This window comes from Vanacampus margaritifer, chromosome 6 (assembly GCF_051991255.1).
Source record: "Vanacampus margaritifer isolate UIUO_Vmar chromosome 6, RoL_Vmar_1.0, whole genome shotgun sequence".
NCBI classification, from domain to species: Eukaryota; Metazoa; Chordata; class Actinopteri; order Syngnathiformes; family Syngnathidae; genus Vanacampus; species Vanacampus margaritifer.
The window spans coordinates 9,817,792-9,843,468 of NC_135437.1; the positions used below are offsets into that span (position 1 = coordinate 9,817,792).

Consider the following 25,677-nt stretch of genomic DNA (forward strand, 5'->3'; position numbering starts at 1 on the left):
GCATTCTATTAGTTCACCACTAGATGACAAAAAATGTACACACTGTCTCTGGAAAAAACATTTGAAAGTAAAGCAGGAAAAGAAGAGTAGTTTTCTTAAATAACTAAAAAGGAAACATGATTTTAGAATGTTTAGAAATCCTTAATCAGAGGTACAAGGGGGGAAAAAAGCAACGTTTTTTTTAACCTGGATTTTTACAACATTTAATAGTTACATCCTTACGAATCATTATTGAAATTCATTTATGTGAAGACACAGCTCATGTTAATGATTTCTCACAATAATTATTATCAATTGCCTTCATTTACATTCTCAAATGATCACTTATACAGCATTCTTAGAAAATCACAATGCTCCTGGGGAGCTATTTTTGAACAGGCCATCGGGCTACTCATGTGGCCCTTCTGGTCTACTTCTGGTGACCCCTGTTTTAAATAAAATGCTGGAGGAGCTCAACTAGGACTACACAGATTTCTGATGGAGCTATAAACCCCCAACAACGATACAGCGCCATCCCTGTTCATTCATCCATATATAAACGTGACATAAACGTGTTGGGAAGACTGTAAAAAGACGCTCAAGCCCCGCCCCTCCCAACAATTAAGGTGACACGATTCAAACACTCGCTCGAGTCTCTTCTTTACACTGTAAGTGTGACGCATTTCCTGGACAAAGGAGCAGGTTTGATGTCATTCGGGCTCAACGTGCTCGCATCCTGACGCCGCATGCAGCTTCCATTTGTCCGTTTTGTCACTCTCTATTTAACGTATGAGGAGCTCTGTCTTATGAGCAAGCAGTCGTGACTTTATGTCAGAAGAACGGCGTTTAATGGAAGAAAGAATTGTTTTCAAAGGTTGAAGTCACCCGGACGGCCCAAAAAAAAAACATGCTGGGGATGGCAAGTCGGTTTGGGATGACAAGCTAGCATTCGATATCGTGCAAAGGGGGCGGATAACGTCTTGCGCCGTCAATATAAATGTAAAGTTAAAGGGCAAGTGGCGAGAGAAAGAGTCCCCGCCCGACTGAAGAACGGGATGGGGAGGCATGACGTCTTGGATTTTGACGTGACATGGTACGAGTGGATTTTTGTTGTTGTTGAAACTACGAGTAAAACGTGTTCCCTGCAGGGTGGGTCGCGCGGCAAAGTGGGCGAGTGCAATTGAAGCGTTAGCAGAAACCTCGCTTCTATTTTAGCCTTAAGTCCGTGTCAGAGCTGCCGACAAGCGCCTCACCAGTTTGCCCAGTCAGGTGAATCCGTTACCAGTCTCGCTGCCTGGCGATGTGATCCAGTGCAGGTGGACCTCATCGTTCTTCCAGGGGACTTGACTGAGCATCACAATGGACCCGCTCTCCCCGGCGCCTCCTCTCTGAAGTTTGTTGGAGGTGAGACTCTTTCTCTCTTGCTATTATAATTATCTTTTTAACCATTATATTTTTCCATTGCACATCGGCAATTTCAGATTCATGGCTTCAATTTTCACAATGCATCCTCCCTTCTCAGCAACGGTCAGACGGAGAATTCGTTTCCCCTCATAATAATCCACTCCTTGAAATAACCACCTCTTTCATGAATTGCATTTATCTGCGTGTTGTGAAAAGAACTGTTATCCAGTATATTAACTGTAGGCTTGATTCGCAGAAAAACAAATATTTTTCTGCAAAAAAGAAAAATATATATTTTTGTTGGTAAACGTCTCCTAAAAGGAAGGTCGGAGTAAACAAAACAAACTTAAGATATTATGGCAATTGGCTATTGAAGATTCGCTGCCCCTCCTTTTGGGATAGGAATGTTGCTATTGCGAGCCAAGGTCACAATAGCAAGGCAAACAGCAATATTTCAAGATTCTGCCCGAACTGTAATTTATGCAGGATAATTGCATTGGAATATACTGAAGTATTTATTTTATTTTATTTAATCTATTATTAGATCGCATACTGTACCTTACAATGCATACATATTCATACAGTTGCTATGTATATATGAAATAAAGGTGCCTTTATTTTTCCAGTATTATTGATTCACCCTTGACATCACCTTATTGTGTGTTGATTACTTCATGAAAATGTTTCAGCAAACTTGATCAATTTCAGATGTAAGTTCATTTGACACATACAGTATTTATACAAGAAGAAGAGCGGCATAGAACAATGTAGGAAGACAAGATGTTGTTAGGGTAAGTTCTTACTAGTCACAAGAATGGTGTGAATAGTGTTTTACAAAAACAGACACGTTGTGGTGGATCTTACTGATAGTTATTGTTTAGTCATGGAACTATTGCTGCGTCCCTAGACCAATGTTTATCTGGAGTTCCCACTGTCATATGCTTTAAAAGCAAAAATGCATCTGATGAAGAGCTATTCCATTTCAGTGTTGTCACTCAATTGCCAGTGCATCTCAGATAAAAGCTCTTTTCCTAATGTGTGTCCTGACTGAGCACAATGCAATGCGCTCCTTCTGCTCGTATGAATGGACGCTCACCTGTCGAGGTTCTACACAGTCACTGCAACATACTGCTGTGCATTCTTTTAGAGGGCAGCCCAAAGCACATGGTGGGTGTTGATTTGGCTTGGGTGCAGCCTGAAATAGAACTCGAGTGCTGGTTATGTTGTGCTACCTACTACCTACACCTCTTAAGCCAGCAAGTTCAGTGTTTCCCACTTCATGTTAATACTTGGGCGGGCCACCCAAGTAAACTGTCCATCACCCAAGTAGATTTCAAGAAAATTTAATAAAAATATATATTAAAAAAAAAAGTGTTGCGACCAGATATACCGCATGTAACATTAGTTCGCCGTCACTCACTTGTGGATCATGAGGCTAGGTGAGACGCAAGTAGCAGGACTGAGAACACCCCACCCCCCCATCCTAATCATCTTGACTTTGTTTTGGCCATCGGGGCTCATGTGACCATGTCGAAGTGTCTTTAAGCAAAATACGGAGCCCCAAGTTGCTCCCGTTGCTGTGTCATCAGTAGGTGAATGAGGAGACAAGTGTGCTTTGAGTGCCTTGTGAGTGCAAAAGCGCTATAAAAGTGAAAGTCCATTTATATGGAGGCAGGAGTGTACTAACTCCAATTTCACTTGAGATTGAATGTGATTGGTTAATCTAAAGACAGCCACATCCACATTTTTAAGATGGTGTGCGCACTAGTTGTAACCACAATATTTCAGTCGTTAATTTTACTTCCCCTCTTATAAATATTCCTTTTTTTTTTCATTTTAGTTGCACAGGTTGTAGGTCACATTAATGATGGAAAAAGTATGGAAATAATTTGTCTTGGTCTCATTTTTTTTGTATCATAAAACTTGGCAGTGGTGTGCAAACTTTGTATATCTATAAATGAGCGAATTCTGCCAAGAATGGGCAAATATCCAGCAAGAATTATGACAGAAGCTTCTTAATTACCACTAATCAATGTGAAAGATTTAATCAAATATTACTCCTCTGGGATCAATAAAGGATTAATGATTACAAGTATCTTACATTTTAGCCTGTTGAAATTTAAAACAGCGTGGACCACAGAAAATCCTAAGTGAATTTCCCCTTGAGTGATTTTAATTAGTACTGCAATAAAGTAAAATAAAAAAAAAACAAGCATTTAATTAGATTTAATTTAAAAAATATACTGGTAACTCACAGTTGCCCACCCAATTTTTCTTTTTATAAATAATTAAAGATTTACTTTTTTTTTAACTATCACCACCACTGTATACGTGTTAACTATGCTCTACATATTTACTGAAAATATTGTAAAAGTAATGTTTAAGTTTAACTGATGAACAGTTTTTCATTTGGTGTGAGTGCGTAATTCTGACCCAATAGGGACACCATTAAGAACAAGTTAGTCCTCATAACTTGCTCTGTGTTTTGTCATCTCTAGGCCACTGTTCTACTTTACCGCCACGAGGGAGTGCAGCTCCAATTTGTCTGTGACGCAGTGATAGACCCACGGATACACTGCCCTGTGTTCTACTTTTCATGGATGCCCAGGTGGCTCTGCTGCACTTATGGACAGTCCTTGTCCTGACAGCAGAACTGAATGAGATTGATACTGCAGAGGTCTACACCAATGCTTGGGCTGTCCAGATTAATGGAGGCCCTGAGGAGGCTGACCGCATCGCAAAGGAACATGGTTTCATCAACCATGGCAATGTGAGTTGGACATACACTGTGCTGTCTCTGTGTGTTCTCAAGAGGTTGCTGTCATATATGATTGCTCCGCGTGACATTAACCATATCAGTGTTACAATTCTCTCTGGACCAAAAATGTATTGCCCACTACACTTCTTTTAACTCTCACTTGTTTTCTTTGCTGAATCATGTTGTAGTCTTGAATATTTTTTCAGGACAGTATTGCCTTGAATTAATTTCTGCATGGTAGTTGAAAAGTTGGATCCCATGCACATTTTCTAACCGTTAATCTAAAACCAGTAATAGTGGTCTACAGTCCACAGCAATCCTTTTTGCGTGTGGATTAACACGTTTCTCTGTTAATATACTAGTTGGGGTCCTGAAGCCAGTTGTTGAGTTTTGTTTGCTTCAAACTTGTACTAGGACGGCTAGCGCTAACAGCTCCATTTGTGCTCACTGCGACCTGCTTTGCATTTTTTTAAATGCTACTGGGCACAGATCTGAATAGAAGACCAGCTATGCCAGGGCGCCCTCTCGCAGCCCACCTAGCCGACATGCTTATGTAGTGGCTATGTTGGTGGGGTCAGTGTTCCCATCAACCACGCCACTTTTTTGTTGTTGTTGTTGAAAGCATTCAGAGTAATAAATTGGTTGAATCCATGCACTTTTATCAGTCAGACGTTTCCTAGTATGGCATCATACTTTTTACTAAAAGAGGTCTGGATGGTTGTTCTGGAGCTTTGATTTTCACTTTTATTAACATCATGAGACATTTTCAACATAAAAACAAAAACAAAATGAAGGTTGCTTATGCCAGAGATGGATATCTTAAAAGATTTACAAGTACATTATTGTCCTGCATTCAAAGGTTGTTCTTGTCAGTGATCGCTATTGGATTTGCCCATGATTTATTGAAGAGAGCTTCTTGCTGAATACAGTAGTGTTAAATATGCTGCTTGAAGAACAGCCAAGATATTGAGCAACATACAGACAGCAAGCAAACAAGAGCTTCTCATACTATTTCTATTTTGCCAAGATGTCAAATTCATTTCTTTCCTGTCCAGTGTCCACTGTCCACCATTCCATTTTGTCAATTGGGCCATATGCTGTATACCTTTTGCACTGGCATGATGCAGGCATTAGATGCGTCTCACTAGGGACATATTGGCAGGGAAGGCAGGGAAGGCCATGACTCCCATGCATGTAGAGTAATAAAAAAAAAAGAGTAAAGAAAAAATAAAGCTAATAATGATTATATTAAATTATTTTCCATTTGAGTACTCAGGTCAGTGCTTTACATTCATTTTCTTTTTCAATCTAATAATGTCAATGATTTCATCATCAAAACAACTTGATGATGAAATGTGTGTGTTTCTTTTTCAAAGTTCAAAGGAATGGTTACTTGAATCTTGGTGCGATATGTTACTCAAGCGACCACGGCACGCACACATTATTTGATGCAGGCAGTTGGCGCATGCCCTCACACACCGTTTAATGCGCTATTTTGGGTTCCTATTTTTATATCGGACTCCAGAAGAGTCAGTGCCTCGCCACTCGCCAGTCATGAACCTCACTGCACCGTCACACATATGCACACTCGGGTTGGGCGATATATTGTTATCGTATCGGTATCTAGATATGAACATTCAAGATATTGTACTTACAACTATTTTATAGACAAATTATACTATTTATTGTTGCGGTGGAGAGTTTGGTGCGCAAAACATTTTTAAAGTTAGAGAATAAAACGTGGCATCTAAAATTGAAGGTAATGGAAAGGAAAGAGTATAATACTGATCAATGATACTGGGCAAAAAGCTTGAGTCTTTCATGTCTGGTTACATTTTGTCTTATTTTCAATGTCTACAATTTAATTTCCATCATTATTTTTCAGAGGCACACAAATAAGTGTTATTATTTTAGTGTCTGGCCACTGAGAGTAGGCGCTACAGTGAGATGATATGCAGAGTATGTGACAGCACAGTGACGGTACAGCAGAGGTTATGTGAGGAAATACATTTGGCAAGGCTTTTTTAGGCTGGGGGATAAGACTGTAAAGGTCTTAGTCATTTTTCTGTCATCCTCACTGCTAGTTCTAGAGGGAGGCTGGAGGAAGCTGATGTATAATAGAAGGTAATGGGATTTCTGTCTCTAATGTGATTATAGGATCATCACAAAGCTGATTATTTGTTCACTTTGGTGCCCAGTAATGCCCAAATGTGTCTTTGTGTATGTGTCATTTTGCTTATTATACTTCAGTCTAATTTTGTTGGACTGGTCTTGAGCAAGATCAACTGTGTTTGTAAGTGTTCAGTAGCAGGCATTGTAGAACGGTAGGATTTGATTGATTTTTGAAATCCCAACAATCTGTATTTGCTTGTTTTATCGTATGGCACCAGGTGACGGACTTTACGTTGGGACCGTTTTATTTGAAGTGAATGAGAAAATAGTTACAGAAAGAAATTAGTGGTTGTTGACAATTACATGTACAGTTACCCACCAGCCAGCTATTTATGATACTAAGTTTATACCATGAGCTCCGGTCCTCAAGACACTATCTATCCTGCATGTTTGAGATGTTTCCCTCCTTCAACACACCTGATTGAAATGATCAGCTCGTCAGCAAGTTCTGCAGAAGCCTGATAATGATCCTGATCAAACGAATCAGGTGTGTTGGAGGAGGGAAACATCTCAAACCTATAGGATACGGGTCCTTGAGGACTGAAATTGGTGACCCCTACTTTGAAATTATTTGCCTCCTCCTGATTTATTTTCTTTCTTTTTTTATAGCATATTTATCACACCTAAATGTTTCATATAGTGGAACAATTTTGATATCACACTAAAGCAACCCAAAAACATTGGAAATGGCTATTTTGTTTTTAATCCTTTCTAGAAAGGTAATTGCATTTTTAAAGAGGCGGAGGAGACGGGCTTGAAACAGACCAATCACGCTCGACTTTGCATCTGCAAAGTTGTAAAGCATAGCAGTGTTGATATTTGACTTTAATTTAATCCCACTTCAAATATAAAGCATAAAGTCGACATTTGTGGTGACAGTAATAATCCCGCCACATACAGTATGGATATATGGTGCATTTGTGACGCATGTCAATAACATGACATCATCTTTAGTCAAGGTCTCCGTCAAATGATGTCATCGAGGAACGATCATCCCATTTCTCCTCCCTCCTTATTTATGTTTACCAACCGTCAAAATATTGCTTTATGTAATACTGGTCCATGGCACAATGTTGGTAATCGCATTGCATGACTGACTGACTTCAAGAAATGTGAACACCGTATTAAAAGCATATTTGGTATTGGACCGTACTTTAATATTATGGTACTTGGATTACTTTCCTGAATTCATTTTTAAACATGTAACTACTAACTGTCTCTGAAATGTCTCATTCCTATTTTACCACTTCTTTGTTACGGTAATGTGTTTTTTTTTCCACAATGTGGCTAAAACACTTGGGGTGCATCAAATTGTTGTGTGTTATCTTCCTCTCTTCAGATAACAAATCTCAAACTGGGTAGCTATAGTAAATGGCCATATCTCTGTTTCCTACTCGCCCCTGCAATAAAATTGCAATAACGGCAGCAGGCAGCTTGGATTGGATTATGCTGGCAGAAACTCAATAATATTACTCTAAAATCTAATATTTCAACATAAAAATCGAACTATTGGTCTATAAGTCCCTCATTGCTATAAAATTAAGCCAACATATTTTTGCTCTGTGCTGGTTGGTTATATTGCCAAGGCTGTAAGACCATTGCCAATTTCTCTCTGACAACCTCTGTTTGATCCACCACCCTAGGTCATCTTCTTTCCAATTCACTTCAAATGACCTGCATGATCTTGTAGCAATACAAACAAAACTCACACTTGGTCTGTGGTCTCTAGATGTGTCAGATAAATTGTGTCTGGCTGTGTGGGTTGAGTTGATGTGTTGATTGCTCAGAAATGACAGATGCTTGCAACTTGCAATTGACTGCAGAGCTATGTAGGGCAATTTGTGCTTTGGAGAGTTATTTACAGTATTTTCAAAGGTGATCTTTCCCTTAATTTTGTCAGCCTGAATATATCAGATTGTGTCATTTCCTTTATCATCTTTAAGTATGCCATAGGTAGAGCCAGGAGGCATGTCTTTTGTGTGCTTGTGTATTGCCATTCATTTGTTTAGCTATTAAATGATTTATTTAAAGGAGCACCAAAGTAACTTTCGCAAAGTATCTCTCTCTAGCTTGCTTTCGTCTCCCCAGTCCCCCTCCTCGACAGTCGACACCCCAGTCACAGTCTTGTTTTCTCTCCAGTTCGTTTGTGTTTTGAAATGTTAATATGCAAGTTTCACACACACAGACTCATACTCCACAGTATTATGCAGCTCAACAGCACAATGACTGTACTTGCAGTATCTGCTCTCTATTCCCACAAGACTCTGAAGGAAGAATAAGGGCAGCCTATCCAGATAAAAGCTGTGAAATATTTCTGTCTGTACGAATACATGTAGAAGAAGATTAAAACAAATTTAACATTTGTTTAAACTCCACAACACAATGATTATTTTGTATTGGAGTTTTTTTTTTATCTACAGTTTGATTTTTAGACATTAAGCTTTTGACATGTGCAATTAGTTTTTTGAATGCAATTACCTTGGAGAGCTGCTAAAGACTTAGTTTAAGAGTGCTATGATTTCCACTTCACAGAATGTGGTTTCGCACGGTTTGCTGTGACAATAAAGGATTTAATCTTATCTTGCTTTTATCTGGCTCGTGTATTTATCAACCTTTGATGTCTGTTAACCCCTCCGTGAGCCAACACCATTATCGTGGTGGAGGGGTTGTGTCCAAATAATCCTAGGAACTATCTTGCCTGGGCCTTTATGCCCCTGGCAGGGTCACCCATGGCAAATGGGTCCTAGGTGAGGGACCAGAAAAAGCATGGCTCAAAAAGACCCCTATGATGATTGAGAAAAATTGATCCAGTTTTCTCTTGCCTGGACGCGGGTCATCAGGGCTCCCCTCTAGAGGTGGGTCTTGAAGGCGAGCGTTTGGTGGCCGGACCTGTACCAATGGGGCCCGGCCAGGGTCAGCCCGAAAAGGTAATGTGAGTAACATTTCCCATGGGCTCACCAACTGTGGGAGGGGCCAGCAAGCTTTGGCTGGCTACTCAAACGGTGGAAGGTGGAATTGCTTTAATAAGCCACACACAGCGTGGTGAAATAAAAGCAATGTCGGGTCATTGCGATCTGTGAGAATCCAGCAAAAGGAGAATGGTGATCAAGTTGGCATAGGCTATCTGGTGAGTGTAATATGTTTACATCTCTTGAACTGTCAACCAAGATAGCATTTAGCAGCCAAAGTAACAAACGCTGGGCACCAGACTGACTAGCGATGTTCAAACTTTTTTTCTGTCAGCAGCTGCATCCATCGCAGCGATTAGGCGATATGTCTAGTAACCTAACCTGCTAGCTTGCGCATTTAGCACCGGAGTTATTAAGTGCTTGAGCAGGCTTTCCCCCAGTGTTTTATTAGCCTGACGGCCCACCAGGCTTTCCTTGCTCCCCACTCGACCCCATGATCCCCCTTCCCCCCCACCCCAAACAATAATGTTGAACTTGTGCACACTGACTTCTCCCATCAATGAACAACGAACAGTAATCGTCGGATGCTTTTCGCCACCCCTCCACTTTGATGAACATGATATATGATCAGGGCATGTCATTTGTCATCCTCAACCTCCCCAAAAGCTTATCCCGGGCGGAAATTTGTCCATCCGTCCCCAAGCATCATTGGAGTCAAAACGTGCTTTGTGGAGAAGGAAAAAGGGTTTCTTCAAAAGTTAAAAGTTAAACAATATTTTTATGCAATAATGTGTTTGGATGACAAACTCATGGGTTAGCATTGAAGGTATTCAAATGTATCCAATGCTTCCAGAAGCATTAAATAAATCTGAAAAATGTTTTCTGTTTTGAGCTGAGACAGTACTGCTGCCTCTCAGCAAAAAAAAAACATGTTCTGTAGCTAAATCTTGCATCACGTCTCTTTGTTAGTTAACTGAAAATGTTCAATTGTAGGTGTGAAGGTGTTTACTGTGAAATGCACCACTTTTCTTCTGCCAAGGTTTGCACATTTGCAATACCTGTACTCAGAAAGCTATGGAAAAACTCACAATTTAGTGAAGATAATGAAGATCTAATTAATTTTGTCCCGGGTGTGCCCCATTTACCAATCCTGCGTTGTAGCTGCACTGATGCATTTACAGAACAACTCCAATTATATTGATTTACTTCAGCTGCAATCAGTAGCTGCCAATTATAATGCAATTATTGTATTTCTTGCAGTAATGAAAGCTATTGGTATGACATTATCTAAGACGCTGCGACCATTTTAGTCCATTATCTGTTTTTAAACTAGATGCGGCTAGAGGCACAGTCTGCTTCTTTAAAGCACAACTAGCTGGTGATATGAAGTGCCTTAGGTTGAATTTATGAATTTCTGGACCTGTTTGTCACTTGACCTTGAGCCAGAATAATGCAACATGATGTTATGAGTAGTTTACCTTTGGCCGTTGCACGAAGCACAGTCTGGTGCAGCTGTGTTGTTTCCTGTTTCAATATTTCACATTTGCATGCATTAAAACCTATTAGCAAAAATAGTGTCCCTAATTAACTTAACTGGTACTGTAATTTCTGGACTATTGAGCACACCTGGATATAAGATGCACCCACTAAATGTAAAAAAAATGGGGACAAAATGTATACATATGCACTATTGCACTCATCTATAAGCCGTAGGTGTCCAAGTTGTAACATAGGATTATTTACACAAAAAGGTGTATGTTAATGGAAATGTTATTAAACATGCAAAATGCACTCCAATAGCAGAGACAAGAGGAAAAAATCTGATAGAGGTGTGAGTATAAATGAATAGCACACACACACACACATTATTATCCTTTTTACCACAATGTGAAACCACAAAACGTGGCTTAAATGTATAAAAGAGTGCTGCGGCTGAGGAAGTTATTATGAGGTTGTTGTTTTTTTAACCATAGCATATTTCATAATGTAGAAATTTCACAGTGGTATTTTGAATATACTTCATATCCTGTTCACTTACGTGCATTACAGTATTAGTTCCTGATGTTTTAATTGTTGGGGGGGTGGTTATGTGCAAGAGTCTGGCAGCTTCATTGTTTTGCCTTTACTTAATAATCTTTAACGAAAATGTATGCAATTCAATTTCAGATGTCCATCATGTTTATTGTTTTGAATAAGCCACAATTTATGCACTGTCAATTAACTGCCTGGCAGCTTTTTATTATGAAAAATATTTGGCAGATAAATTACCTTTATCAGTGAGTATAAGCAATGTTTTGTTTTCTGTTAGTTGTTTTCTGTTTTTTTGTTTTTGTTTATTTTTTGTGTAAAATGATGACGCTAATTAATTCACCTAAAACGTCGACAGCCTATTTGCAGATTATAAATTGTCATTTGGCATTACTCAACATGCATATTCAACAGCTACTGCTTTATCTGTCAGACTATATATTGCAACTGCATATTTAGCAATAAAACTATTTAAATATGCAATAAAAAATAGGATATACAGTACCTAGATGGCACTCAGTGCTTTCCTCATTCACTCACTCACAATGGTATTGTTGTACTGCCATTAAAGCAGTGGTTCATAAGCTTGTTGGAGATACAGTACTGAACCCCACAAGTTTTATACTTTATGATTCGAATTCAAACAGCCACATCAAAAGTTAAAAGACCACACTTGTTTATTCAGTTTCCTGTTCATTTTAAATGCCTAGTACAAGTAAAGGTACATATGTTTTCACTAATATGTGAATACTTGAATTTAAAGTACCACTCCGGCCGCGAGGGCCCGTTTTTCACTCATAAACTCTATGTATTTTTTTCAGCAGGAAAATGATATTGGATACAGGCATTTTCCAAAGGTTTTCTTGATAATAACCAAAATCACTTCAATTAGTCACACTCACTTGAAAAGTGTATCAAGTGAGTGTGACTAGTGGCAGCAGACATTAAATTAAACAAGAAATTTACAAAAACATAGCAGTCTCTTAATTTTGCCATGGCTATATTTTATTTGTGCACAGAATAAAACACACATCAGTAGCCGTCAGAGGTCATGGATCTTACAGTAGAACAATGACTCAGAAAACACTTAAAAAATGACCCAAAATGGCTTAAGACAAAGCGCTTGATTGTTCTGGATGGGCTCCTTAAAATTACTGTGGCGTTTCAAACTGCATCACTTGCCTTAAAAACTTGCAAACATTAGTCATGAGAAGAGTAGTGTAGGCACTAGGCATAGAATAGCTTATGTACTTTAGTCAGCAATTGTTATCTCATGAATGTATCTATTATGGGAGATTTTAGAAATGTTTGAAGTGTTTTTTTGTTGTTGTTTTTTTTTTTAAATTCTACCAAGATGTCTCCTTGCCACTAAGCTATGTAGTCTTTCTGATCGGCCAGCAAAGCAAGTGAAAGTGCATGGTAGAGCCCAGAAAGTAGCACTGCTGAGCTACATTGGAGCAAAACGTAGAAAAAGCATGGCACCTTCCGTTCGTGATAGAGAAATCCTCGGCTGGTTGACGGTATGCAGACCTAGACGCCACCTTTAATCGCGAGTCCCCCAGCAATCTCTTCCATGCTGTTTGGCTCCAATAAATTAAACATAACTCGTCGAATTCTTTACCGATTTTAACAGATTGGTTTGAAACATCTGACACGCAGTTGTGATACCAGATGTGTGGGTAATTTAGAATAGACCATCTTGTTTTTGTTGCTACCACATTGATGAGGAGTGGGGAGTTGATTGAAACATAATTAAAAGCTTTGCAAACAAATGTTGAAATTAAGATCAAAATTTAAATATAGGCTAATCTTTTTGGGGTTCATATTTTCATTTCCAATTCTAGAAGAGTTAGTGCCTCACCAGTTATGAAACTCACCGCACTTTACTGACTCTGGAGCAGTGCCCCGAAGGCAAACCCCCACCTTGAGCTACGTGACACGACACGCTGTTCTGTCGTCACACCCACTGAAATGCATTCGTCTTCAGAGTACTGCTAAGTGCAGTGTGAAAAGGCCTCTACTTGTACTCCGCTGTAGCCCTGGGACTGACACACTGAATCCCCAGTGTTCCATTGAACCCAGGTTAAGAACCACTGCAGTAAAGAAAACCAACTCGCTCATGCATGCGTGCATGCGCACACACGCACGCACTCCCTCCTTATTTAAGATCATCCTCAACTTGAATAAAGAAGTATGCTGTTTGGAACGAATCCTGCTCAGAGAGTTAGAGATGAATGAAGCGTACTTCAGCGTAGTGTTTGTTCCCATTTCATTTACCTTGTGAATCTTTTGAGCTCACAGTCTTGGTACCATGCAGCATGACAAGCTTTATCTAAAATTTAAATGTCTCAAGGCTCCTCTGAATATTGACATAAATACATAGCATGAAAGAGTAGGGTAGTTTATCCAAAATACTTTGCACCAAATGCTATTGGTGGAAATGCTACTTAGGAATGAGTCATTTTTTCAATTAAATAAAAAGAAATTGATTATCAGAGATTATATTAATAACTTTACAATCGAACATCATTTGTCTGAACTGGAAAAAAAAGTGGAATAAGGTATGGAATGATAGAAAGGGCCAAATACACTAAAGCTCTTCACATGCAAAATTAAAATGGATAGACATTTGTCAGATTTTCTAGTAGCAAAATTCATTGTTCTATCCATCAAGAAAATTATTCTTTGCGCCCTCGAACATCCAATCACAAAGTAATAGAGCCTTTGTGTTTTTGGTTTTGACTTGTAAAAAGTCAGAATTTTTTTTAATTATGTAAAATATAATAACTAGCTATAGTATGTGTGTTATTTATTTAATTTTAACATAATTAAATTTCAAATTGCTTTCATCACTCAGCGTAAGTAACGTTAACTTCCGGCCATGCACAGCCAATCATAGATGCAACTAGCAGACAGGTGCGTTTTTTTGGAACTAACACGAAAATACAGACGCGCAAAACTTTTGCTAAATGAGGATAGGAGATAAATTACGATCATATCGAATGTTGAGTTATTCCCGCGACACAATTACTTAGAAAGTCAATAAAGTTTGTGTAGATAAGGGGAATGTCCACTGGAGCCAAAACAAACGGCTTCAAGCCAAGCCAAGTAGGAGTCGGCAGCAGGAACAGAATGTGGAGCCAGCTGGTAAGTAGGTGCATCGAGTTGTTGACAGCGGTTGAACCAAGATAGCAATAGTATTAAACATTAGTTTTAGCAAACCCCCGTCCACCTGAAAAACTGGCAATTTTTTTTCATTAATTTCAGAGACGATGTTGTAAACATAAACATTACATGTTAAATATACATTGCGCGCTTTTTTTTTTAATCTTGACAGTGTATATATGTATGAATATACAAGTTGTTTATATTTCCACATCTTCTGATTGAATTGGAGATTGAGTATCATTTTGACCTCAAAATATTTTATTGCGTAAAATGTTCTTTTTCGTTATACAGTAGATAAATTGGATTGGTGTTAGGAAAATAATGGAAAATATATATATATATATATATATATATATATATATATAATATCATTATTATTATTTATTTATTTATCCCCCCCATTATTCTCTGATCGGTGATTGGCCCCAAAAATTGTGCAAAGACTAATCAAAATACTGTGTTGTGACTAGTAGGGGCGCATAGAACATATTGGGAAGAAAAGGTTTGACTTAATTTCCCCATTAACGAACGAAATTATCATTTATAAACTGCTTTTTATATTTACTTGTTTTTTTGTGAAATATTAAAATTGGATTGATGATCCAAAACATTTAAGTGTGATAAATGTGCACCAAAACAAATCAGAAATTAGGATGGTGCTAATAATTGTTCACACAACTATACACCCTGAAACAGGCATTTTATTGTCGTTTTATCTTAAGTCTTTTTCAACAGCAATTTACTCCCATTTGATCATTACATAGGGTATCCAACCTTAAGTAATGAGTTTCATTTATAAATGAACATACATGAATGGAAAAATATACTCTGATCATCTGGAAGTTATAGATAAATATGACATTACAGTATTTAGTAGGGATGGGGGTTTTTTTCAGATCAACAGTATGAATACTCAACTCTTGAATAGTCACCGATAATTGATACCAAGTACCAATACCACTAGTACTTTGAGACATAAAATTTCTCCCCCCAAAAACAATGATACTGTAGATCATTTTAAAGAAATACCTTAAAATTGCATGAAATGAAGGCCATTTTCTATTCTTCTAAATTTGAATTTCTTGTTCTTGACCCTAAAACGGCCAAAAGTCGTGAGCACCGATATATTGAAATAAGGTCTGTTATCAGCCCGATACCTGGTACGGGTACTTGAGCATCCCGAGTACTGTATTTGGCGTGGTATGTTGTCCATGTTATTGTGTTGCACAGGGCTTGCCATTGTGTTGCTGCTGTAGAGCTCACACAGGCCCACTTTGTACCGTATATCTTGTTAGATTATAAATTAAATCTAACCCTCTAGCTATTTGTAGGATATTATACAATTACCTGTCAAAATATGTTGACAGAACTAGCATGAGCCATCCTCCATTTGTGCTGCATTACTGTAATGGAATCTGTCGGCCGATCTGTGTCATCTATCAGAAGAAAACATGCACAGTTCTATATATGTAATGCATCCAGTATGTTAATCCGCTGCTATGTTTTTCTAGAAATGTTTAACAGTATGCTCCCATTCTGAGAATAATACAGATCCGAAAAGACCTACAGTATGTACTCATTTTAAGAGGCTTTTTTTTTTTAAATAGTCTTTATTATATTCAGAACTCATTACTGTCATTCCATCTCTACCCAAATACCAAGCCATCTGTGCGAACAAAGTCAAGGCTAGTATGGCTCCTGTGTTAGTGCAATGCCAATATTTAAAACGTGATTTGCACATTCCTGTCTTCCTTAGGGCCAATGCACTATCTGAAAAAAAAATAATGAAACGTGAGCTGATATTTATTGCAGCCATTGCCAATGTAGCACAGCCTGGTTTATAAGTGGCCTTTGAAGGAATTACCTTTATTTTTGTAATCTTTTGCATGTTCAAATAAATCCAAGATGAGATTCTTGTGAAGAGGGTCCTTGCAAGGTTGATTTATTACAGAGATCTCTGGTCACACAATTGCATATCACCCAAGCAGTGTCATCCAATATGTGCGCGTGCTCTTTTGCCCACACAGCCTCTTTATTCTAAACAACAGGAAACGCCTCTGTCCTCCCGTGAGGTACAGAATGAGATTGCATTTTCCCAGTATACTAGATCGTCCTTGAACTTTTGAAAACCGGATTTCTGACGAACAGGAACTAGACTTCTTAGATAAACAAACGAAACATTAACTTTCTCCTGTCTGGGAAAACAGTAGAAAAGATAGCAAGAATGTCAAAAGCATTACTCATCAGGTTATTTTAGGTTAACATAATTACACCTACATCAACACATCTATAATGAAATGCAAAACAGGTAAAATGTAAAATAAAACAGTAAAATTGTTAACAATGTCAACACCATCACTATTACTGTTTTCCATATCTTTATCTTTATCCTGTGCTTTATGATTATCCCTATCTTTGAAACCAGCTGCTACTACTGTATTGTACTTGTAAGTGGGAATGTCCTGATCACATTTTTTTGCACCAGAGTCTGAGTCCCTTTATTTTAACACTCAGTACACACTTAATGCAATGTTAGTATTGGCTGCAATGCATTAAAACGGATAAAAACAAAAAAGAGTGCATCTCATCTAACATCTAACAACTACACATTGTAAAATGTACGTACAGCTGCATGTTGAGTACACGTTTGTGAGGGACGTAGCTTTGATCAGTGGAGCGGGATGTAGTGTAATGAGGCTACATTCAATGAAATGAGGCTACATTCAAATATTTTGGCAACTTGAACATTGGAAACGGCGTTTTTGCTAATAGAGTGGCATCAAGGGATTAAGACATTGTTCAATATGACACCATCTAAAAAGGAGCAGGAGAATGACATATTATTGCAGATATAGATCATAATAAAGAGATATGTGGGTGTGGTACAACTGCTACTTTTTTTTTCTTCTAATGGGTTTGCTTTTTGGTGCTGTATGTTTAAAAGTGCTGACAGCCTCCATTTTTCTGAGCTAAGCCCTTGAAGTGAAGGTCAGAATACTGAGATGAGCCTGTTTTACATATTTCCTTTCCATTTTCCATCCCTGCTGCAATACACCCACAATCTTCCTGCCTCCAATCCTGCATCCACAGATAGATGAGCTGATAGAAGTCTATGAAAAATCTAGCAATCTTTGAGTGATAGTCACATTGATTTTCTTCATGTACTGTACTAACAAGTATCAGTCTGCTCCTTTACATGCTGTATGTTCCATTCTAACAGCAGGCAATAGAAATATTTTTTGCATGATGGACCCACACGTACGCTTTACAGTGTTCATGTTAATGACATTGTTAATGAGTTACATGCGGTCTGGAGGCATACATTTAGGGTGCACTTGTACCCAAACATGGTGAATATTTCAGAAAATGTTAACCTTAACCTTAAAACAATTTATACTGACCTCAGCTATCAAATTAGCTAGCTGCAAAGTCACCACAACAACAAAAAGTGACTCCGGTAAGAGTGGATGTGAGGGATATGCAGTCAACGACTGTTTGTTCGGTGCAAAAATGCAAAGCTCGTCGACAGCAACTGTTCCCTGGTGTTGGAATGACTGTTAGATGGAGGATCGTCTACTTACCTCTTGAGTATACCATAGTCATGATAACTGTGGTATACGCACCGCTCGATGCTGATGCTATTTTAGACATAGAGGAGCTGCATAAAGCCATAAGAAGCCAGTAGAACTCATATCCTGATGCAGAGCAAATAATTGCTGCGGATGTCTATTACACTGGAAATATGTGCTGCATATCATGAAAACAAAATTAATAGATAGTAAGCTAGGTGTCTTAAATCTAGGAATCGGCACAGGGAGAAAGGAGGCAGAGAATAGGAATTTGGGTCTGGTGGTGGCACCTTATATTGAAGAAAATTGGGTGGACAAATAAACATGTACGTGTAAACAGTGAAAATCCCGTTCTTCACACACATCGCCACTTCACACACATCGCCTCCAGTGCTAATCAAACTGGTGTATGGCTGGTGCGAATGTTTGGTGGTGGTCGGAGGGGGCCGTAGGCGCAGACTGGCAGCCATGCTTCCGTCAGTCTGCCGCCGAGCAGCTGTGGCCATTTATGTAGTTTACCGGCACCAGAGTATGAATATGTGAGTGCATGAATAATGTCTCCATTGTGAAGCGGCTCTGAATGTCCAGAAAATTATTATTGTTGTTGTCGTTATTATTATTATTATTATTATTATTATTATTATTATTATTATTATTATTATTATTATTATTATAAAAATGAATGACCATTCAGTGTAAATATAAAATTCTCAATCACCATGTATACCAGGGGTGGCGAAGTCTGGTCCTCGAGAGCCCCTGTCCAGGCTGTTTTGGATGTCTCCCTGTTCCAGCACACCTGAATCAAATGATCAGCTCATCAGCAAGCTGCACATACGCCTGTTAACAATCTTGATCATTTGAATCGTGTGTTGGGAGGAGTAGAGGGAAATATCTAAAACAAGCTGGATAGGGGTTCTCAAGGACTGGACTTGGGCACCCCTGATGAATACAATTATTTCATTATTCATTCAAATACATACATTTAAATATCCAAGGCATAAGTTTAAATATCTAATAAATCATCAATGTCTTAAGTTTGAGACACAAAGTTTCTTTGTCCCAAATTATTCAGCACAGTTCAGTTCAATTGCACAAGGTGGAACAGCAGTTCATACGACCCACAAGGTTGTGTTTTTAAATTGTCCAGAGAGAAGTGTGCAACGTACCTTAATATTTTCTTTAGCTGACACACTCAAAATAGTGATGGGATTTCCAGGTTGAAAGCGTGAATCTCTCTCCTTCATTGTTATTTTAGTGGTTGAAACGTGACGGCACATACATCACTTCTCGGACAGGAATGCTAATTGTGAAGTCCCAGAATACTTCACTTCAAGCTGGAAATGCTGTTAGCGAAGACCGTCACAGAAAAACATGTGATCCCTAATGAAGTGTTGTCAAAGAGACTAATAATGGCACTGCCACTTGTCAGTGAAAGGTCATGGTCAATGACATTCCTGTGATCTACTTGTCAACATTGATAAATATGTATGCCATGTTTAGGATTTTCCCTGTTTTTTTATGGGGGGGGGTTTACCACCATTTTCCCGTTTTTCATGAGAAATGTATTGAATGACCATATTTTGAAGATTTTTTTTTTTTAGTTTGTCAAAAAAAAGTTGCCCATCCCTGATATAGAATTGTGACTTTGCAAAGTAACTGTAACTTAGATTTGTCGTTCCTATAAAAAAAAAAAATGATGTTACTCAAAAATATCCACTAATGACTTATCTCCGTCTACTAACGCATTACCGGCATCACTGCTTAAGAACTACTGGCAAACTTTCTAAGCATACTACTCTCAAATAAATTAAGCAAGTTTGTGAACTAGTGTATGGATGTTTGTGATGAATAAACCTAAAGAAAAGAGGCTCGAGTGGTGACATACTTGTTCTGATAACTCTTTCAGGGGACGTTTATGATGCCATAGAAGTTAGTTTAATTTAAAAACTGGACAGTACCATAAACGGCATGGCAATCTTCACTGTTACAGTAGTACCAAATAATTATTTGCTGGCTGTCAAATCAAAAGACATAAGAACCACCATGCTATCGTTATTTGGGGAGATTTATATTAAAAAAAAAAATGAGAGAGAGAGAGAGAGAGACTGATCAGTCAGTTATTTTGTCTCGTCATTTGTCTTCAGACATGTTATTTGTGTTCATTAAAGTTGTTATAGTATACAGTACCTTGTTTTAGTATTATAACCTTGGGAGATCGTTAAATGTGTCATTGAATGGCGGTCAGGCATGCAGAGAATGTCAACGCAAACTTGAAAGACCATGTGCAACAGAAGAGCCACAAATAAATGATAGCTTACTTGACTGTCTATGGTCGGACTGGGAAATAGGTGACAGGTAAAATGGACTTGTCTTGACTCTTCTCAGCAGTGGACACTGGACATGAGTGCATCGAGTTGTAGAGGTGGCCCCACATACACGCATACCCAACTCGCAGTGGAGCAGTATTTCAATTGTGTTTTATACGATTTAATCAGAGTTGAAATTACATTATTATTGTTGTAGTGATTACAGAATTTATATTCAGTGTATGTACAGTAATTCATTTCAGTTCAGGGTGTTTTTATTCAGGGTTTCCCAAACAACTCATTAATTAATCATTAGTAGATTTTTCCTCCTTCTGATTAAAAGTTGCAGAATTATATATATTTTTTTACTATTTATAGCCATAATATTGACGTGACCTACATGTATTGTATGTACATTTAAACAATGATGAGTTAGTGAATAAAAACTCCAAATTCAGCCACCGATCTGTGTCTCTACTATGCTTTTGATATAACTTCACATAAAATCTTTGCAATGTGCCCACATAATTTGAAGTTTTTCCCAAAGCAAGTCCCCCGATGAATGCAGCTGAGGCAAGAAGTCTGCAGTTAAAGCTAGTATGTAAACAAATAATTACCCTTCATTTGAAAACACCTAATTAGCCTTGATTTTAGACCAGTGAAATGAAGTTCTCCCCCCATGTACCTCCAAGGACTTAAAGCTGTAATTGGTCTAAAGATTGCAGCATGTGTTTAATTGTGTGCGTATAAAGCCTGAAAGCCTGACAATGCCATACATTTTGTGTAAATGCCCTATAGAAACACATGGCAGCAAATAAAAGGCAATTGAGAAGCTGACAGTTTGTTAATTGGGGAGCCCCCACAATGCGTGATATTTCCATCACAGTGATACAACAGTTGGTGCTTTGCATTGTCTATCAAGGTTGGGTGCATTGTCTGTCAAGGTTGGGTGCTTCGTATATAGACTACAATTTTACAACAGTTGTTATTGAATTATTCCTGTGTTTGTAGCCAGCAATTGCAAGTAAAAGTCAACCGGGTGTTTACCGTCCAGGTTAGGCACCGTCCACAAATTACATTTCCAGGGTGACCAATGTAAATGGTGACTTGACTGGTAACTTGAGCACCTGTAACGCGCAACTTACAGACGGTCCCTAGCTTCTACTTGCTATGGGCCGGCTGAATGTGTCCTCCTTATTGGCTACAGTTTCATCTTCACTTTCGGCTGGACACAAATCTTTGTCGAGTGCCCCATGGCTGTCCTGCTTTTGAAGAAGTGCTTCTTTGCTCTAGGGTGTAATTCCCCCTTTTAATCTGCAGTGGGACGCAATAATTCCTTGTGAGTCTCTTTGTAGCCATTGGCAGCTATGTTACGTCACACGCCGCTACTGTACTTAATGCAAACATATTCAAAAAAGCACTAACCTGGCAATAGCCAGATTGATAATTGTGATTCACTCAAAGGAGTTTATCAATCTGGAACTTCACTAAACAGATCTGTTTGGGAAAGGAGGGTTTTGTTGTACAATACTTTGAGCTGATTGGAGGATGTGGGATCTTGTGCACGTTGGTTTTGACCAATCATGGCAACAGATGAAAATTTCGTCTTCGATCTCGTCTTTGGAAGAAAAAAAAAGCACGAGCATCTTTACCAGATAAAAAAGCCTCACGCTGTTCAATATTCAACAAGGTAACGGTGAGTAATTCTGTGAGAACAGAATTAATTGCAGCATCCGTTTGTTTATGTTAGGTTTGTTTGTTTCCCCCGGCGTCGTCACAGCTGCATGTCCTGCCCTAAACCACGCCTGATTGGTCCGAACGTATCAGCGGGAGCAGTACAAGATGTAGTATTTGTGAACAAATATGCGATAATTTAGCTTCCTGGCAAGGTTAAAAAAGTACAATAAAAAAATCATAATTGCTCAACATAAATTGAATATTTTTTCTGGGAAGAGTTGAAATGAACCTTTTCACAGAATAGCTGAATAGTTTTTGATAAACGTTGTGTTACCTCAATATTAGCATGATAATTTTGACACCCCTAATATATAAACAGTTATCAAGATTCAAAGCACGATTGTAAAATACCTTGAGGCATGAAGACATAGAGGTGAAGAGAGAACTAAATAATTCAACTGAGAAACCTCAACTTAAAATAGTAACTTCTGAAACTGTCCAGTGAGTAGTTAAGAGTGAAGCTCTAATGCAAACTCTTATACCGGCAAGCTCACCAATGCCATCCCCCAAAACACACACTTACACCCCACTTAAGATTAGTGACACAATCACAACCTCAGTTTCCTTGGACTCATACAGTCTTGTTCTAAATGAATTCATCGGCAGTAGAAATATACTGTATATTTTTTTCCACAGCAGCACCATCTTAGTGGAGCACAAATTAGCCCTCTGCCTCATTGCTATCAACATTAATGTCGATCTCATTAATTTCATGGTTTGCACCTCTGCCTTGCATTATTCATGAGGTGGTTTCCTTTTATGAGTCTTTTTTTTGTTATTTTAAGACTCAAGTATGTAGCCTGTGTAAAATTTGAACCAACTAGTGAGGGTTTTTACTTCAGCGCTTAGAACTTATAAAATCGCTTTCATTCTGTTGAATATTAAAGGCAGTATGTAATGATATCTTTAGTCAAACATCAGTGTACTGCTACTGTGTAAGATGAAGCGCAGTTAGCTCCATCAATAGCCTATGGTGTATAGATGAGTTTTATAAAGGTACTTCTATAGCCAGTACTTTGAATCCATCAGATTAATGTAATATTATTTTATTTTATTATTTTAATATTATTATTATTTTATTTATTATTCACACTCTTACTGATTTATTACAACATACCATATACAGCACTTATCGTACTTTTTCGGGATGATGCTATCACTCTAGATTGCAACATAACAAACGAGAGAGATATGTAATCTCTTTCTGTTTTATATTTAAGTAAATTATACTCATTGTTTTTCTTTTTTCTTTTTCTTTACAGCAAAAATATTAGACGTCGCTGGAATGAAATTCATTACTACATTGAAATCATTAATGCGTATTACATGCTGGCATTGAATTTTGCATTCATTTCAGCTTAACCTTTATAGGAAAAGTGCAATTCCATGGGCGTGCCAATTAGATTTGTGTGTGCTTCGAAGGTAAATTATGACTTGTTACATTGTAAATTAATCAGGGTTATTTATTTTTGTATGATTTGTTGTCAAGTCCAAATGTTTAATTCAAATCAAACTGGACAGCTGGCGACCTTTTCTCAATGCTTCCAGACGAGGCTTCATGCCTCCAGTCTGGTCAGCCAGACTGTAGCCCCAAGAGGGCCTTCCTTCCTGTTGTCTACTCTTCTTTTTCTCCCCACACATCCATCCTTTCTAGTGTGCCTGTCAAAGGTAGCATCTCACTCTTCTCTTCCCTCCCTTCCTCATTCCTCCTCTGCCTCTTTTCTTCTGCTCCACTGGGCAGGGAAGGTGAGTCAGTCCCCAGTGGCAACTCTGTACATATTGCAATGTTTCCTCATGTAATGGAGACTGGTCTCTTCTGAATCCCTTTACTTTTGCTTAATTATTTTGGTATACTGTTGCAGCCTAATATTTGTAATGTACCATCATTTCTGGAGTAAAATGCTCTTTTCTTTTCTTTTTGGATAAAATTTTCATTCATAATTGATGCTGCATACTAGACAAAGGAACAAGGAAAATGAAGGGGAAAAAAGTCACCTTGTGTACAGTATGTCTACGTGTAGCCTACCTGGGCTTTGTGAAAGGGTGTAATCCAATATGATGTGTAGTCCGCCCATTGATTTCTTCCCGCCCACCCATTAGTTTCTTCAAGCTCGCACATTAGTTCCTTCCAGCTGACGGATCCGTTTTGAAATGAGTAAATATAGTGCGTCCACAACACTTGAATTCGACTATAACCTTATCGTGCAAGTGCATTACCAACACTTCAGGTATTATATATAGCACTGACTGCCTACCTTTGTTATTAAGGGTGTCACCTCGTGGCTTCACCATAGTAATTTACTGTAATACCTAAAGTAACAAAAAAATAAATACGCTACTAGAAACAATAAACATTAAAGAGGTACAACACAGTCACAGTCAAGTGTTTGTTGTTACTGTAACAAAGCTAGACATGAGCGGCGACCGACATCCAGCGATTACTATTTGTCGTTTGTCTCTGTGGGTGAGCCCGCACGGTGGCAGGCGACATGCGTGACTATCCATCTCTGCCATGTATGAATCGGTGAAATGCTGTGTGCTGCAGTCCCCTCCCCTCGAACCTCCATCTGGTTTCCCGAGAGAATCTTGGATGTATTATGGGTAGACTCAAGGATTCTTGACTATCACTGCCTCCAGCGAGAGTCTTGCAAGTGGACGCTTTTTGTGCAGGCAGGCCATGTTTACCAGATACTTTGTCAAATATTCCCCACAATGTTAATTGTTTAATTCACTGTAAACATGTATCGGGAAATTAGCAGGTGAAGTAACTGATCGAGAACCACGCGACGGATAGGTATGAAATTTGGGAGTCTCCAATGTGAATTGGTAATCTTAGCAAGTATGACATTGTACAAACCCAATTCAAAAAAAGTTGGCACACTATACAAATTATGAATAAAAACTGAATGCAATTACAGACGCTCCCCAACTTACGAACGAGTTACGTTCCGAGCGATCGTTCGTAAGGTGAATTTGTTCGTAAGTTGCTTCAGTGCTATATTTTGTATTATAATTTATGTTTAAAGAGAATACGTACAGTACTGTACTACGTATGTTAGAGAGAGAGAGCGAGAGACACACACAGTATGTACATGTACGTAATAAGATAAATAAAATGAAGTTTAACTTACTTTTGGAAGATGTACTCGATGCTAAGGATTTGATGGAGGAGGAGGAGGAGGAGGAGGAAGAGGAGGATTTTATATCATGAGAGGTTCTTCGTCGTCGCTGGAATGGGCTTCAAAAGTTACTCCCTCCTCCGTAACTTCAATGTAGGAAGAAGTTGAGGGTCGAGGAGAAGAAGATGAGGGTTGATGAGTATCTTCCTTGGAGGATTTACTAGAAACTGGCCGAAAGAAGCGATCTAACGACGATTGCACAGTTTTCTTCTTTTTTCATCATAAATGATGCGGTAGCACTGTATGGCATCATTCAATTGATTTGCAACCTTTGTGCAACGTTCAATATTTGGGTCTTGCTGCTCGAAGAGTGCGATGGCTTTATCTATGAGCGACAGGCGTTTGTTCTTCTTCCTCCTCCTCGACACGTTGCTGAGCCTCCAATGCTGGGTGAGCTCTCACAGCGCCAAGCGTCGGTATTAGCGGCGGAAAGAAGCACTACAGTATTCGGAAAAAGGTGCGCAA

At 38.6% G+C, this 25,677-nt stretch overlaps 1 protein-coding gene across 1 annotated transcript in view; it reads left to right on the forward strand.

Moving 5' to 3' along the window:
• The first annotated feature begins 600 nt into the window (after positions 1-600).
• The window catches only part of furinb (furin (paired basic amino acid cleaving enzyme) b), a 73,255-nt gene continuing 48,178 nt past the window's right edge, over positions 601-25,677 (forward strand). Inside the window, exons 1-2 of the mRNA XM_077569226.1 lie at positions 601-1,383; positions 3,882-4,153. Coding sequence (XP_077425352.1) covers positions 3,980-4,153 — 174 coding nt within the window. The 5' untranslated portion in view covers positions 601-1,383; positions 3,882-3,979. The remainder of the gene's footprint in view (positions 1,384-3,881; positions 4,154-25,677) is intronic.